General features: G+C 33.4%; 2 protein-coding genes across 3 annotated transcripts; one reads left to right on the forward strand and one right to left on the reverse strand.

Moving 5' to 3' along the window:
* Nucleotides 1-1,107: 1,107 nt before the first annotated feature.
* On the reverse strand, nucleotides 1,108-3,389 carry LOC21410428 (protein ALTERED XYLOGLUCAN 4). The gene is made up of 2 exons (XM_010102205.2): nucleotides 2,888-3,389; nucleotides 1,108-2,674 (listed from the first exon to the last, which is right to left on the reverse strand). Exons 1-2 carry the CDS (start codon nucleotides 3,111-3,113, stop codon nucleotides 1,560-1,562), a joined length of 1,341 nt encoding a protein of 446 aa, XP_010100507.1. The 5' UTR covers nucleotides 3,114-3,389; the 3' UTR covers nucleotides 1,108-1,559.
* A 9,404-nt stretch (nucleotides 3,390-12,793) lies between these two features.
* On the forward strand, nucleotides 12,794-15,668 carry LOC21410429 (protein LSM12 homolog B). Of its 2 annotated transcripts, XM_024168220.1 has the most exons (6): nucleotides 12,794-13,011; nucleotides 13,131-13,290; nucleotides 13,372-13,452; nucleotides 14,063-14,071; nucleotides 15,045-15,168; nucleotides 15,274-15,668. In XM_024168220.1, the coding sequence occupies exons 1-6, from the start codon at nucleotides 12,876-12,878 to the stop codon at nucleotides 15,319-15,321; spliced, it is 558 nt and encodes a 185-aa protein (XP_024023988.1). In that variant the 5' UTR covers nucleotides 12,794-12,875; the 3' UTR covers nucleotides 15,322-15,668. The 2 variants fall into 2 exon arrangements, with proteins under 2 accessions (XP_024023988.1, XP_024023989.1); XM_024168221.1 differs by lacking the exon at nucleotides 14,063-14,071.
* Nucleotides 15,669-16,104: the final 436 nt, after the last annotated feature.

Consider the following 16,104-nt stretch of genomic DNA (forward strand, 5'->3'; position numbering starts at 1 on the left):
TTAAAAATTCAAATTAGATGATACTGCATGGCATTAATGATGCACTTATCGGTTTCTAAAGTGGTGAAAAAATGACGCAAGACCAATACTTATTACGCTTCCCAAAAAGAAACTGTGGTTGGAAGGTTAGTCCGTGGTCTCTTCAAGCACAAGCCAGTTAGGGAAGTAAAGTAGCCTTGGATGCTTAAAGCTGCCAAGTGCCAACTTACCACAAAGTAGAAAAAGAAGCGAGCGTTTCTGTTTTGACTTTTAGGCACATCCTCTAGGACCCATGTCCTTGCCACTCCCTACAAAACTTTTTTTTTTTTTTTTTTTTGAACTTTTTAATAAATCCCTACAAAGCTTTATCCATAAAATTGTATGCATGAAAATAGGAAAAAATTAATTTTAGACGTGGATTTTTCTTGGGTTGTTGAGAAACATTCAAAGAGAGAATAGGGAATGGTAGCATTTTTACCGAAGATCAAAAACTTGTTTGAATGCTTCTTTTAATCGCCCGTTTTCCGGTTCCATCTTTGCCATTGACTTGATCAATCCATTCTTCTCCTTCTAAGGGCTGATGTTTTGTGACATAGCAATGCAAATCAACGTACTTGAAATTTCTTTGCTTAGTTATTAAAAATATTTTAAATTCAGAGATGGAGAGAAGAACGCTAAACTAAAGTTAGAAATATTATTATTTTCTAAAAAAAAAAATAATTTTTAGGGTGAATCAAGTTATTTTACTTCACCAATAACACAAATGTTTTTACTGTTAATTTAATTTTTCAACGGTCAATATTTATCTTTACTGTTGGAGTAAAACAACTTACTCTATCTTAAAAGTTATTTTTTTAAAAAAAAATAGACGTAGTGATAATAATGGAAATCTTTACTACATAGTGAGGTAAGTATTTTTAATCATTAAATTAATTTTTTAATAATTAAATATATACAAATTTACAAAAAATTATTTTTACTGCAGATCCACGGTTAAAAAATCAATCTAACTGTAAAATACTTGTATCGTCCGTGGATAAAATAGCTAACTCCAACATAATGACTACCGATAATAACATCCTCCTGTACATCCAAACAAATTCCTCAAGAGACAAAAATTGAAGGCTGGCAAATTGCAGGAAACGAGGCATATAAATATCTTTACATAAGTATTCCGGACTCACAAAAAAAACAACAGAAAATGACAAGAAAGCTATACAAATTCTCTGTACGATTTCATATGCAAAGCATTTGTATCCTTCACTGATCAAATCTACCAAAAACCAAAACTAGTTTGGCACCATTAATCTCCTTGTCAGTAATTTCCTCACCACTTTTTTTTTTTTTTCTTTTCTACCCAAACTTCCAACACCTCTCCATTTCTCTTGAGCAGAACCCCATTATAAAATAATAATATAAATAAAAAAATAAAAAGAAAAACCAACCAATCGTTATCCTCCCTTTTCCCGTGCTCATCTTTGCAGACCAATAACAACATCCACCAACTTTACTGAGAATAACATTCAAAAAATAAACAAACCCACCGAATTCTTGACCATTGTAATCATGAAAACTTGGTCTCATTCTTCTCTTCTAAATTGACCCAGATCCCATTTTTTCATAATCTCCAAGAGAATTTCATTCCATGTGTCAATAGGCCCCGGCAAGCACCAATGAACACAATCATTTTGTACTCTCTCATTAACACCATTACCAAGTGGGAATGGGTGCATATAAGGCCCCGGGTGACCATCAGGCCTCATTAACGACAATTTAGTCACGTCCAAAGCCTCTAACCTAAAAAAACGTTCACCCTTTTCCTTAGCCAATTCAACTTCTTCAACCTCAATCTTCCTCATATCCGCATCCATTCCTTCAAGCAATTTCTCCCCTTCCTCGTAAGGCCTTGTTTTCGGGCACGCCCCGGCCTTGTCCCACTCGCCCTCGAAATGCGACGGCGAAAACGTCGTCACCACCGCATCGATCGCCTTCCGACCAGCTTCCCTCCTTTCTCTTATTGCGCTTAGCGCAGTCTTCAATGCCTTCCTCAAAACATCATAAAATCCAATCTCGGTATAATTTAGGCCCGGACAATAATGACACCCCAAAACCGAATCGTCACGCTCAAAATACACTGCAGGGTGCAAGAACCAATGACCAATGGACAACACAATCTGGTCCATCTTATCCAAATCCTTTGCCCATCTCTCATCAACTGTGTCCAAGTAAAGCTTGTTGTGATTTGGACCGTCGTTTGATTTCTCAACGCCGTGGACGAGAAAAGGAGACCAATAAATTGAGACATTCGCATTGTGGGAAGGGAAATTCCAACGACGAAATTTGTTATCTTCACCGTTTGTGTAAACGAGATTAGGAGCGGAGAGTGTGGCTAGCATGCAAAGGAGTGACTCAAGTTGGTTCCTGGCCATGGAGTCACCGACAAAAGCAACATGTTTGTTGGTAATGAGTTGGAGAAAAGTGTTGGGGTCAAACCTCGGAATTTTGCATTGGTTTGGGTGCCACCTCCAATAAAGATACTCAAAATCTGGCCTTCCATGGGCAATGCAATTCTGGCCTTCCTTGATCGTCCCACAAGTTGTCCCATTGTACAGAGGACCCTGCTTTTCATGGACCCATTTGCCGCTTGTGTAGTCACATGATGGAGGAGATTCGTATGATCTAGCTCTTCCATTTTCTGCCATGCAAAAAAAAAAAAAAAAAAAAGTTAGATGTAATTATTAAGGAAAGCCAAACATAAAACAAAGTATAAACGAAAATTAAAAAAAAAAAAACAAAAAACAAAAAAGAAAAACGCTGCAGTAAAAAAGTTTGAAATGTGATTCAAATCCGTAAAACAAGAGAAGTACCAAAAAGGGAGTTTGTTTGTTTTTTTTTTTTTTTTTAGTACCTTGAGGTGAGATTAATGGAGGGGGATTGGAGATTATGGAAGATGTGATTGTAATGGGAGAGGTGTTGGGAAGCTGATCTGTGGAAGATAAATTAGGGAAGTTTAGAGGGTAAAAGTATAAGCGAAGGAGGGCTATGGGAAAGAGAGAATAGATGGCCCAAGGTAAGAACTTCTTGGTGAGGGAATGAGATTGGTGGTGGTCTTTGAATGGGCTTGTTGTGCCCATCTTATGCCACTACTAATTCTTCTGCTTCTCTCTCTCTCTCTCTCTCTCTATATGTATATATATATATATATATAGCTTCTGTTTTGTGTGGCGGTGTTTGTGAGGAGGTTTTGGCTGAGGAAAACTGATGAGAGGAAGGAAAGGCAGCTCAGTTTCTGGGTTGGCATATAACACAAGGAAAGGAAATAAAGGGGGTAGAGAGAGAGAGAGAGAGAGAGAGAGAGTTTTTATTTTAATTTTGAGATTAAATTGGTTTTGTGTGTGTGGGATGGGAATGATCGAGGCAAAGTCACATCGAGAATCCCATTATATCTCCGGGGTTGGCCAACTAATTTTAGGAACCATTGGCGCTGCTACTCTTTGTCCGCATGCCTGTTCTTACATGTGGTACTCTCTGCCGGTGCTTGTCTTTTTTATTTTATTTTCTTTTTCTTTTTCTAAATGTTAATTTCTTTTTTTTTTTTTTGAAATTTTTACAACAGGATGTGAAAATATAGCTCGCTAACTGGTATGACCTTATAGGATTGTACATTAATTTAATTAAAATCATAATAAAATTAAAAAGTATGTGAATACACTTTTTTATTATATTTGATAGATAAAAAAACCTTATAGGATTATACATATTCTTTTACCGTTAAATTTAATTAAAATCACAATAAAATTAAAAAGTACGTGAACACACCGTTAAATTTAATTAAAATCACAATAAAATTAAAAAGTACGTGAACACACTTTTTATTATATATATGATAGAAAAAAAAATAAAAACTTATTAGTAACTCATTTTTTTAAGTCTCCCATAGAAATCTCTAAGAAAATATATCTTAGTTGTATGATTCTGTTTTGAAGTGTTAAATTTCTTTAATTTTACATATTTTTTTCGGTTTAATATGATTTCACTATAAGCATGCTTAGGATAAGATAAAAGTTCTTTTTTGAAATTAGGTGGAATTGTGGAAAGCGGGAGAAAAGTAATAATTCTTTTCCCCTCTCTCTTCCTCAATATCAATAAAATACATGGCCGCCCTCTACAATGCTATAACTATTATTGTGCATAATAACATTATTGGATTCGTTTGAATTGTTATTACAATTAATTTTTTATTATAAATTTGTGATTGATAAAAAATTTCTGATATAAATTTTTGATAGATAAAAAATTTTAATTATTAATAGTACAGTATTTTATGGATATAAATGTAATATTAAGAGGGGGTTAAAAAAACTCCATGTTGCTCAAACTATTTATGGAGACATCTCTTTTAATAAGTTTATATGGATCATAGTTGGGCAATGGTGTTTTTGAGCCCAAAATACCTTGTATAATTAGTAGTTGAGAAATCTTGAGAAATATTATTTAAAAGTGTACGAGTTTTAATTTTTAATTTTTAATTTTTATTAATAATATTTTTAATTAAATAACTATATTAATAAAAATTGTACTAATAAAAAATAAAAATTCTAACTAATACACTTTTTAAAGGTAAGTTTTATAATTTTTTCTTAGTTTTTTTAGTATAGATAAGATGTGTGTATGTATGTAATCATAACTATTATATATATATATATCAATGTATATAGTTCCATCAAACTAAATAATAGAGAGAAAGAGAGAGAACATAAATCAAAAGTATCATTGATAGTTACAAGCTAACTAAAAAATTGGCTTAGCAATATAAAAAACGCTAAGCACGTTGCTCCTAAACTACAGGACAATTTTCTTTGAAGAAAAAACTATAGGACAACAGAGAAGGATATATAGTTGGGGTCCACTCAGAATCTACGGTGGGCAGATTGAAAGGACAAGCCATAACGAAGCATCTTCCGAGCCGGTCACTTGACACTTGTAGCTATAGAAATTGAACAACAAAATGGCACCTCAGATCCAGATTCAATTCAATATTTTTCTAATAATTAATATTGCTAAGCTTGAAATATCCATTAAATATTTCATTTGGTCATGGCTCTATTTGTTCATCGCATGTTAATGTAAGGATGTTTGTAATTAATATTTAATTTATGACTTTCCAAGGAGTATCTATAAGTAAATAAATACATAGCCGCCCCCATGAACATTGCTTGGTAATTGTTAATGGTGCTACCAAAATCATTATTTAATCGAGCTATATATTATAGTGTGTAGAATATAAATGTTCATCACCCACTTATATATAACGCGTTGCTATAGATTAAATGTTATTCAATAGTCACAACTAGCTATATATTAGTAGGTGCAATATGAAGTAAATTATTACTCACAAGTCATTACTATATTCGTCCATTAAACATAAATTGTCTTTACCAATTTTCATTTCTTAAGGAGTTATTTTTCTTCTTCGAATTCTTTTTTTTTTTTTTTTTTGGCCAACGAAAGAGCTAGCTAGGCTTTCTTTTTCCCATTAATAGAACGAACCGAGTAATTAAATTTATGAACATTTTTATAACCTAAGCAAACATTAGAGCTAGGTTATCCAAAACTTAATTTCTTCTGATCAAAGATTAGGAGTTTGGACGTTAATTATAATAAATGTGATCAGTACAGTTTACTCGTGTTTACCTAGCCATAGATTAGATATTTAATGATATTAGGTATTAGGTATTAGGTATTAGGTATTGAAAACGATCAAAAATTAGCCAGAATAAATTTAATGTTGGAGAAATTCGGATTTAAGAGGGTGAAAAGAATTTAGAAATCAAGAAGAGGGTTTGAGGCGTATATGAATACTTTCTTTTAAGGTTTTATTTGCCCTCACTTCTCAAAGTTTGTTAATGAGTTTTAATGGCAAATTACCCAAGATACAACAAACCCTTGAACACAATATCCAGCAAAAATATTGAGTTTCAGAACAATCATAAGTCTGTATTTTTTGAATGCATTAATTAAAGACAGGGATCCATCCATCATCTTTAAACGTTACAACCTTTCACATAAAGATACATTTTCCAATTTTAAGGTTATCTTTTATATGCTGATGCACTTATAACAATAGTTATTTCTATTGTTAATAAGTACTTAGATATGTGAGAAAACACATTACAAATGGATGCAATGGTTCAAGACCTTTTCAGATCACTAAAACACACGAAAACACATTTTCCAGTAGCAATTTGCGCTGTAGCGGATGACATTCACATTGCAACGCTCGGGCTTCACAAAATAGACCCGAGAGGTATGTTTTGTGCGCGCTGCAGCGCACGCTGCTGTGCGTTGCAGCGCTCGGGCATCACAAAACAGACCCGAGAGGTCTGTTTTGTGCGCGCTTGTGCGTGCCTGTTCTTTCCGAATGTGTTTTAGACCAATTTTTTTGTAATATTGAAATTGAGAGATATATTACAATCTCTCTAACATTTAATTAATATTATTCCTTGATTTTGTGAGTTTATAGTGGAAGCAATTATTGATTAATATTGCAGATTATCTATTGTCCTCTAAAGTTGCATCAAACTCGTGACGATGATGATTTTAATGGCGATGTCATATTCATAATTATGGGCTTGGTTGATTAATTCGCGTTGTAAACTCATAACATTGACATTGGAAAACTACGTAATCTTTCTCTTTTTTTTTTCTTTTTTCTTTCTTCATTACTGGAAAGAGACTTGCGAACTGCAACTAAAACTAAAAAATAAAAAAGGGAAAGAAAAGCATATAATTGAATGGTGCGTGTAGTGTAGGAAATAATAACACATAATTCACAAGGGTTATCCCAATACAATTACGTTCCAGCTAAAAAGACAAGACTTTTTGTGTTATAAAAGTAAAAAACGCCACTCATAATCATCATGTGAAATAATGTAAACCGAAGTGCTGCGTGATCACAAGATAATTAACATAAACCAACTTTTCATGCACTTTAAGTTGTGTATATATATATATATATATATATTTATATATTTATGTGTGTGTGTGTGTGTGTTTTAAATTGTGTGGTCTTTGTGATGAGCACGTTGATGGAAAGCACGTGAAATTCTTTGTGATGGGCATGTCATGTTTTGTTTTTTAAGAACTCCACTCTAATTAGTCTGTGAATACGTGTCCAAATTACTAATTAAGTAAACATCAATTTTATTTTTTGGTAAAGTTATACAATATTCACTATAAATAAATAAAAATTCTCCAATATTTTAAAAACTAATGACTCGTATTTTAAATTGAAAAGTCCATAATGCTGATATATAACTATAAAATGAAATGTATAAATTATGTTTTGATGAAAACACAATGAGATTATTTTTTAACATGGACAAGGGTATTATTTAATTTCCTTTCACTATATATATGCTTAAGAGAAAAGAAAAAAAAAAAACTATATATATGCAAATTTGGTGTGAATTTGAAAGTAGACAGATAGCCGTTTGGATTTTTATTTTTATTGAAAATTATGCATCTTTATAGTTAAAATAAATTCCCACACATGACAAGAAATTATAGTTCTGCTCTCATATTTATTATATTAGCAACCATCAAGAGATCTAGAGAGACAATGAGATGGAAAAAAAAAAAAAAAAAAAATTGTCCATTGAAAGCAAATTAGGATGAAAAAGGACCGTAGAAATCAGAGGCAAGAGATCAAGGGAAAACGAGAGAAGAACAGATATAAACTGTCTTATATATTTCCTGTCTATAATCTGTTTACTTATGCTGCATCATCTAAAAATTAAAGCAACTCAATTTTATAATTCTCATTCAATCACTCATTTATATAAATAAATTGGCTATTTAACTGAACGCATAACTTTTTATTTTTTTATTTTTTATTTTTTTGCTTGAGCATAATATATGACTTGGAAAGTTTGACTTAAACATATACTTGTATATAATATTGTTTGATCATAAGTTATGATTCATAACAACTCACACTCGCATTAGTGCAAGTTTCTCCACTCCCTGTAGCATAGAGCTGACCATTTACCTAATACTATTTTTGTATTGTCGTTCTCTCTTTTCCTTTTTTTTTTTTCCTAATGATTTTTTTTGGGGTGCTGGATCTAGAATGGCTGGATTCAGGGGTTCATTTAGTAAGAAGATTTAAATTAGGGTGATTTTAATCATAATTATGGAATCAGAATCATGATTTTAGATTCAAATCATGATTCTGAAACCATGATTCAGAATTATGAGTTTGAATCACCTTTAATGAGGGGTAGTTTTAGAATCATGATTTGAGATAGACATTACATCAGATTCTAAATCATAATTCAAAATCATCCAAATCAAACACTAATTCTGAATCATGATTCAAAATCACTGTAAATAAACACCGATTCTAAATCAGGATCCAAAATTATTATTTTGGATCCATCTACCAAACGCACATTCTAAACCAGGATCCAAAATCATGATTCGGATCAATCAGGGGACGTTTGTTTCCTATATCCGTCCCTGATTCTGAATCATGATTCACGATTCTCTATAGTATTTTCTCTCACAAAAAATACACATAAATTGAAAATAATTCTGAATATATAAACTAAATGTCCCCTTAATCTTTACAACTAGATTCAGTGGCTCGTGTTCATGAGACATGGAGAGAAAAACAAATAAATAGATCAACGGTTGGGAGAAAATGAAAATCTATGAACATGCACCTCAAAAATCTTAAGATGCCACCGACTAAGGCTCAATTTTTTTTTTAATTTTAAATTTAAGAAAAAAAAGTCGTACCTATTACTATTATTGTCCTCTGTTTGGTCATGATGTTGGAACGTACAAAAATAAAAGAAACATCTAGTCCAGTCCTCTACAATGTAATATGGCCATGCCTAAAACGTAAAGCAAACAAAACATGCATGAAGATGCTCAAATGGAAAATAGAAAATTATTAATCGAAAATTTTAAAACTCATTTAGTTCTAACGTTTAAACTAATAATTTTTAATTCTAATATTAAAAATTTAAAATTTTTATAAAAAAACATTATAATAAAATCAAAATTATGAATTTAAACTCATAAAATAAATCCCCTCAAGAGACTTGTGCATGCCCATCGCATTGCATTGCCTGGGATGGAGATCGGACATGAAGCCCGGATGCGCTACTGATTTAAAGTGGTGGCCAGCTCAGCTCCAGAATGGGGAAAATGATTTATTTGTGGCGTCACATAAATAGGTCTAAAAAAGAGAGAAAAAAAAAAAAATTGTCCCCACATTTTGTTGTGAAAGGCCATTGCCACACAGCTGAGGCCCACGTGACAAAAAATAAAATGCTAGCTTGAGAACACCGTGAAAGCAACCAGATCCACGTGGGTGGTAATTCGTGTTGACGGATCGTATTCGTATCGTATTAACTCTCTCAGTTAACACGAATATGTATGATACGAATATGACCCGTTTATTAATCGTGTCGAAATACAAAATTCAAACACGACATGTATATTAGCGGGTTAACACGACACGACACGAATAACTCATTTATTAAACATGTGATAAATAGGTCATGTTAACCTGTTAATTACCTGTCAACTCATTTATAAAATAAGTGATAAATAGGTCGTGTTAACATGTTGATTACCTATAAACTCGTTTATAAAATGAGTGATAAATAGATCGTTTTAACCTATTTCTGAACCTATTTTTAAACTTGTTTATAAAATATGTGATAAATGAGTCGTGTTAACCTATTTTTGAACCTGTGTATAAGTTTTTAAGCAAATAATATTCTCTTGTCGGAGCTAAAATCTAAATATTGTGCATATATAGTGCGTTTCTCGCAAAAACTGAAAGTAATCTTAATTATCACTTGTTTTACTCAGAAAAATACAAGAGCTTGTCAAATTACAAAGGGATCATAAGGCTTAGAATTGCACCATAAAAACGTACAATCTTTTTTTCTTTCCTATAACTTAAGTATATGAGAGTAATCTAAAGTTTCTTTAAGATATAATATAATATCCAAAGTAATTAATTATTGCTTTCTTTAATCATTGGGATTAACTCTCTCAGTTAACACGAATATGTATGATACGAATATGACCCGTTTATTAATCGTGTCGAAATACAAAACTCAAACACGACATGTATATTAGCGGGTTGACACGACACGACACGAATAACTCGTTTATTAAACATGTGATAAATAGGTCGTGTTAACCTATTGATTACCTGTCAACTCATTTATAAAATAGATGATAAATAGGTCGTGTTAACATGTTGATTACCTATCAACTCGTTTATAAAATGAGTGATAAATAGGTCGTTTTAACCTATTTCTGAACCTATTTTTGAACTTGTTTATAAAATATGTGATAAATGAGTCGTGTTAACCTATTTTTGAACATGTATATAAAATGGGTAATAAACGGGTTGTGTATTCGCGTTACCTAAATATGACACGTTTAATAAACGGGTTATGGCGGGTCAATTGCTGGTTGATGGGTCAACCTGAAAATGACACGTTATTTAATCGTGTTTCACGGGTTCGACCTGATTTTGACCTGGACCTATTTATGATAAACCTAAAGCCGCTAATTTCGTGTGAATTTCAAGTCGTATCATCGTATCGCTACCCAAATTGTCAGCCTTAGATCCACATCAATGACTCTTGAGTGAGACAATCTACTGTTACAAAGGGCTAACACTAACTAAGGCTGTGTTTAGTAAGAGTGACGTGCATATTGGAGTGGTCATCTCAATACGAGTTGGTATTCTGCTGCATCCGCCGTTCCCCTTCGTGTTTTTGTCTAGAGGCACGTCCACCTATGAAAGCACTCGAACGCTCAAGTTATTAGATGTTTGTGGCGAGTGGCAAAACATGTTATATTTGTAACAAGGCATGTATTAAGGCACACAACCTTAGTCCCATCGCGGAGATTCAATGGGTGTATATATATATATATATTTTTTGTTGGAGGTGTGTGTTAGGGTTGTTATGCTATTTTGACATCAAGTCAGGCATCCCACAAATATACACTATAAATTGAAAACTCTTGTTTCATAAATTTAAATTCAAATTATTTATTCTGTTATAGTATTTTTCTCTCATAAATAATTTAAATTTCAAACGTTAAAATCAAAAATCGTGATTTTAATATAACTTCTAAACAAGCTGTTGGAGTTTGTACATGCAATAATCTATGTTCATATGTGAACCATGGCAGTGTCCTTGCCCTTGTATCGTTTCGTTCTTCAAGCTTGTGTACTCGAGAGAATAGACGCACCATGTACCTTAGGCATATACATATGGTGGTCCTATGAGGGTTGCCAAAGAAGGCCGGATTCATCTTCTAGAAGTTGGCGGTGATGTGTGTCGCAAGAAGCAATTCCCAAATCAAAAGGGCGTCACTATCTTGAACACGAATAGGGATAGGCTTTGTGAAAGAGCATGGTAGGATTTCGACATGTGGTGGTGGAGCTCTACTGCTTGTTGCTCCTAGAGTTCTAAGGCACCGTTATCTGGTGGCATTGTGATGAGCCTCTAAATTTTTTTTATCATTCTCTCTTTCAATAAAATCCACTCTGAAACAATTCTTGAAGCAATAAATTAGTTTTGTTTAACACACTAAGAAATCTGACAAGAAGAGGATTTTGTGATTTTGGGAAGAGGAAATTAAAGTTTTCGGGACGGGGATTAAATTGTTTTAGGGTTTGAGATTTTGGGAGGAGAAAATTAGATTTTAGTAAGGAGAATTTGAATTGATTGAGATTTGGGTTAATTTGGAATAAATTAGATATTTTTTATTTTATTTTGAGTTATTAGATCTTTATTTAGTTTAAAGGACACATCAGGAAATTCAACATTAAATTAGGTCATATGCGTTGTGCACGTGAAAAATTTCATAAAATATTAGATAGATATGATATATGTTACCTATGTTGTAAATAAATCAAGAGTCTAAGGACTTGCTTGTCAAAATTAAACAAATAAGAATCAAATAATCAATACTGAACAATTCAAGAACTAATTGTGTAATTGTTCAAAAAAATGGTCATATTTTTCAATAAAGCTCCAAAAGTGTAATGGAGTCATAAATTTTAAGCATTTCTATTCAACATCACACATAGATGACTACACGAGATACAAAGGGTGGATCCCACAAAAGGAAGTAAGGAACGACCTTTATGGAACTTCCTTGGTCTCTTCCATTAGCAGCTCTATCGATTTTTGTAATTTTTTTTTTTCTCTCTTGAATGGATATTCGTTAGCGTAAAATAACACCAATACCACTTATGAAATCTAGTTATTCACTTGTACCAATTTTATGTGTAAATTATACTAAAATCTTGTTGCAAAAGTAATAAATTATAATTCCAACTCTTGAAAATGGTAACTTGCAATACATCCGAATGTTGGGAGAAAAAAAAAAAACCTAAAAGAGATGGATTGAAATAAGAGAAAATTAGATAGCATGCCTAACTTTGATGTGTTTTCTGATTTATACCACACTTTTTTTTTTATAGTTTAGATCCAGCCTTTTTACAAGTGGCACAAATCTAAATTTCAATATCCATAATAGATCCAAGGGTAAGTTTTTTTTTTTTTTTTTTTTTTTTTTTTTCCGAGTCCCTTCAATAAAGTAAATATATATTTTGAGAGAAATTCAGCTTTGGACGTGATTGCACTTGGGCTTTTTTTCGTGGACCCAGTGACATTGGGCTTCAGATAGGTCCTGTTAATGTAGACTGTCTCTCTGATCGGCCCAACAAAATAAAACCCAGCGCACTCAGACCAATAACGCACGGAACAGCATCGCAGAGCATCAAAACCCCCCAAAAAGAAGAAGAAGAAGACGAAGACGAAGACGAAGAAGAAGATTGAAGAGCAATGGCCATGGAAGGAAGCAATGCCAACGCAGAAGAATTAGCAGTGGGTTGCTTCCTCTCCATCAAAACAACCTTCGGCGACGAATTCCAAGCCCAAGTCATCACCTTCGATCGTCCCTCCAACATTCTCGTTCTTCATATCCTTCCCTTTTTGTTCTTACTTTCTTCTCCCTTTTCTTTGCCCTAGAATTTTAGCTCTTTCTTTTCATGGTGGTTTTTTTTTTCAAATTTTTTCCTTGACAATTGGTTTCGCCACAAGAGGGCTCCAAATCAGGTCCTCGCCGCAACATAAGGCTTCTCAAGGCCAACTACATAAAGGAGTTCTCTTTGTTGGGTCACGCGGAAGATCCGCTCGATGTCAAGAAGTGTTTTCTCGATCTCAATACTTTGCAAGCCAGAGAAGAATCCGCCATTCGGTAATTCCGGGATTTTTTTTTTGTTTTTTGTTTTTTTTATTATTATTTAATTTTGATGATAATGGCGAGGTTTGATTGCAGACAAGCGGAGACGGATGCTGAGAGAATAGGCGTGGGAGTCACCAGCCAAGCGCAGAGCATTTTTGATGCTTTGTCTAAGACGTAAGTTCTTCTAAGCACATTTTTTATTGGTTTCCTTAATTGAAATCCGCACTTTTTTTTTTTGCATATTTTTCTGTTATTTATGGTTATACAATCTATATGTTGGAAATTTCTTGACGGTGGAATTGAATTTCGTGACTAGTAATTGAGAATTATGCGCGATCATAGTTAAGCTCCTCTTTTTTTTTTTGGTATATTACGCTACATATAAATATGTAATATGTTAGGTTAGTTAATTTTGAGTCATGCTGTCTAGTTAAGTATTGTTATGAATTCTTGAAACAAGGAAACTATTAAGAGGAGGAAGCAAAAAATGAGAAAAAATGTGCTTGATTTTGGATGTAATTATGACTTATTCAATTAGTCTCCTCCCTATTTGTTGAAAGGGAAAGTTATTGCATCTCGAGATATTTGAAAGAGGAGATTTAGTCACTAAACATGGATTTATTATCTGACTTGGACATATTGATCAACTAACTCGTTCATCAAATTTGATAACCGAATAGGAATTTGGTAAGATAATCTAAACTAAGATAGTTATTGTCATGCACAAGGAGAATGTTGAAATCAAAATTGGCTTCGCTCAGTGATCATTGAAAGCTCAATTCAGCCTATGCAGGTAACTAGTGTCCTGATGTATACACAAGCTGAAGTTGCATAAAAGAGAAGAATGTCTGGTGTTGTGTTTATTTGGTGATTTCTTATGTTATAGGGTTAACCTTAGCTGTGCCTCTCGAACTTTAGGGTCATTCCCAATTTACTTCCTGAATTTTAAAAACTCTCACGTAACATTTTAAATTTTGAATTAGTTCTACTTAAACCCCTTTGTCAGAATTTATATTACAAACAGACCGAAACACAGGGAGTCAAGTGTGGTTATGTGGTTTTTTTTTTTTCTATTTGTTTTTAACACAAATTCTAACAGAAAGACCACATTACCGTATTGCTCCTTTTCTTTTAGTCTGTTTTTAATAGAAATTCTAATAGAGGGGTTAAATGAGACTAATTTAAAATTTGAAGGGGGATGGAGGCAAAGTGGAAGTTTTTATGGTTCAGGAGGGGCAAAGTAGGAACGACATTAAAGTTCGAGGGGCACTAGTGTGAATAATCCTGCGTTTTATGAGTGTACCCTTCTTTTTTTCCAGAAAAGGAAATCGAGTTACTTGACTGTTGTACACCTAGAGTTTTTATATTTGTTGATTTGTTGTCACTTGTCATTACAAAAAGAATGTAAGCTCCTTTTTGGGACCATAGATACTTTTGCATTGGTTGACTTTGTCATTGTGAAGTGATACCTGTTTGTAGATCTAATGCTGTATACATGAAATTTGGTTCTGATTAGGCATCAAAATAAAGCTTAAGCTGTCTACGTGAGTATAAATATGTTGATCAGTAGTTATATTCTGCAACATTTTTGAAATGTTATTTGAATTATGTGCATGCAGCGCGCACGGATGCATGAAACTTATAGTTACTTATGATACTCTAGCTTGTGAAACTGTTCTAATCTTCTTGGTTTTTGAAGAAAGTCGAAAACTATGGATCCCTAGAGTCAGTTATGTTAATCTTCTTGACTGATTGTTAATATCCAGGCTCCCAGTTCGCTGGGACAAGACTGTTATTGTTGTGATGAATGAGGTGCGTGTAAGCAGTCCATATCTTCCTGAGTCTGTCCGTGGAGGAACTCCTGCTGCCAATGACCGTGTTAAGAAAGTGGTAAGACACCTGAATGAGGTTTAGACTTAAGATTGTTTTCAGGGAAATTAATCACACTCTTGTGCACATGTTACAGTCTTTCATTGAAATATTTGAATTGTCTAGATTGAATTTGAGAGGAAGAGGCTGCAAGCTCGTAGCAGCGGTCAGTAAGAGTTCCAGATTTTTGGCCAATGGCTGCTTAGGCAAATTTGCCTTGAGAGATGAATCATGATGGGTATGTCGCCAGAACCCGACCTTATCAGAGAGGAAGATACTTACCACCATGGACATCTAGTTGCCTAAACTATTGAAATGAATTTCATATTTACATGCTTGTTCAATCTTTAGTTGCTCTTTCCTCGAGGCAACAAGCTGCTCTTAGTTCAGTTCGTTTCATGAGGGGGTTTGTCTTGTTTTAACTGACACACTGATTTTACAGTTAGATGATCTCATTTATGTCAGAGAATTTGTGAAATAAGCATTTCGTTGTGTATAATCTAATAAATAATTTCTTTGAACCTAGACCTGTCAACTATCCTCGTACAAATGCATTTTTTTATGGTAAAAATGAGCATGAAAGTGGATAAACAAATGCTGAGGAGTGAGGAGTAGTGAGTGCTTTGTAGTCGAGGTGAAATTATGGGCAAGGAAGAAGTTTACAGGAATGTTGGATTTTCTTGGGAGCTAGTACTTGTTTCCTATGACCTATGCGTTGATTCTTTATGCTCTATTATATGCATGCTGACGATGGAGGAATTAGGCTCCCTCCTTGTTTCAAATTTTTGTTACAAAAAAAATAATGTTTTTTCACATGTGAATTCATGACGGGGTATTAAAATTACTTGCCACCATTCTAAACTTGGACATGATTCTAATGAGATGGGTTTGACGGTAAAGACAGATTTCTTAACGTCATTATGAGAAATTGATTGGCTGAATATTCTTCTGTACAGA

This window comes from Morus notabilis, unplaced genomic scaffold (genome assembly GCF_000414095.1).
Source record: "Morus notabilis unplaced genomic scaffold, ASM41409v2 Scaffold99, whole genome shotgun sequence".
Lineage (NCBI taxonomy): Eukaryota > Viridiplantae > Streptophyta > Magnoliopsida > Rosales > Moraceae > Morus > Morus notabilis.